The sequence below is a fragment of the Corvus brachyrhynchos genome, unplaced genomic scaffold (assembly GCF_000691975.1).
Source record: "Corvus brachyrhynchos isolate BGI_N302 unplaced genomic scaffold, ASM69197v1 scaffold309, whole genome shotgun sequence".
NCBI lineage: Eukaryota > Metazoa > Chordata > Aves > Passeriformes > Corvidae > Corvus > Corvus brachyrhynchos.
The window spans coordinates 58,187-58,723 of record NW_008240227.1 but is presented as its reverse complement, the minus strand read 5'-3'; the positions used below and the strand labels follow the sequence as shown (position 1 = coordinate 58,723).

Below are 537 nucleotides of genomic sequence, written 5' to 3'. Positions count from 1 at the left end.
TCGTGCGCGTTGTGCCGGCCGCAGTCCAAGCCCGGCCCCTTGGCCAGCGGCACCCCCCGCAGGCGCTCGGGCAGCGCGCAGGCGATCGAGTCCTTCTCCGGGATGGAGATGAGCGTGCTCTCCATCCAGCGCTTCAGCCACTGCAGCGCGCACGAGCACTCGAAGGGGTTGTTGTAGATCTGCAGGTGCGACAGCGAGCCCAGCGAGTCGAAGACGCCCTCGGGCAGCGTGGCGAAGCGGTTGTTGTTGATGCGCAGCGAGCGCAGGTCCTTGAGCGTGCGGAAGGCGCCCTGCGGCACCAGGGCCATGCGGTTGTTGTTCATCTTGAGCAGCTGCAGCGCGCTCAGGTTGCGCAGGTCCTGCCAGGGGAACTCGGCGATCTGGTTGTGGCTGATGTCCAGGTTCTTGAGCTGCACCAGCACGGCCAGAGCGCCGGGCTCGATGGCGGCGATCTCGTTGTGCGCCAGCCACAGCGAGCTCACCTGGGTCACCTCGGCGAAGGCGCCGCGGGGCAGCGGGCTGATCTTGGTGGCCGCC

At 68.2% G+C, this 537-nt stretch overlaps 1 protein-coding gene across 1 annotated transcript in view; it reads right to left on the bottom strand.

The window, feature by feature from the left end:
• Positions 1–536, bottom strand: part of LOC103622943 (immunoglobulin superfamily containing leucine-rich repeat protein 2) — a gene marked incomplete at its 5' end in the record, with an annotated part of 10,372 nt that extends 9,836 nt beyond the window's left edge. Inside the window, one exon of the mRNA XM_008641969.1 lies at positions 7–536. Within this exon, the coding sequence (XP_008640191.1) occupies positions 7–536 (530 nt within the window). The remainder of the gene's footprint in view (positions 1–6) is intronic.
• Between the last annotated feature and the right edge of the window lies 1 nt (position 537).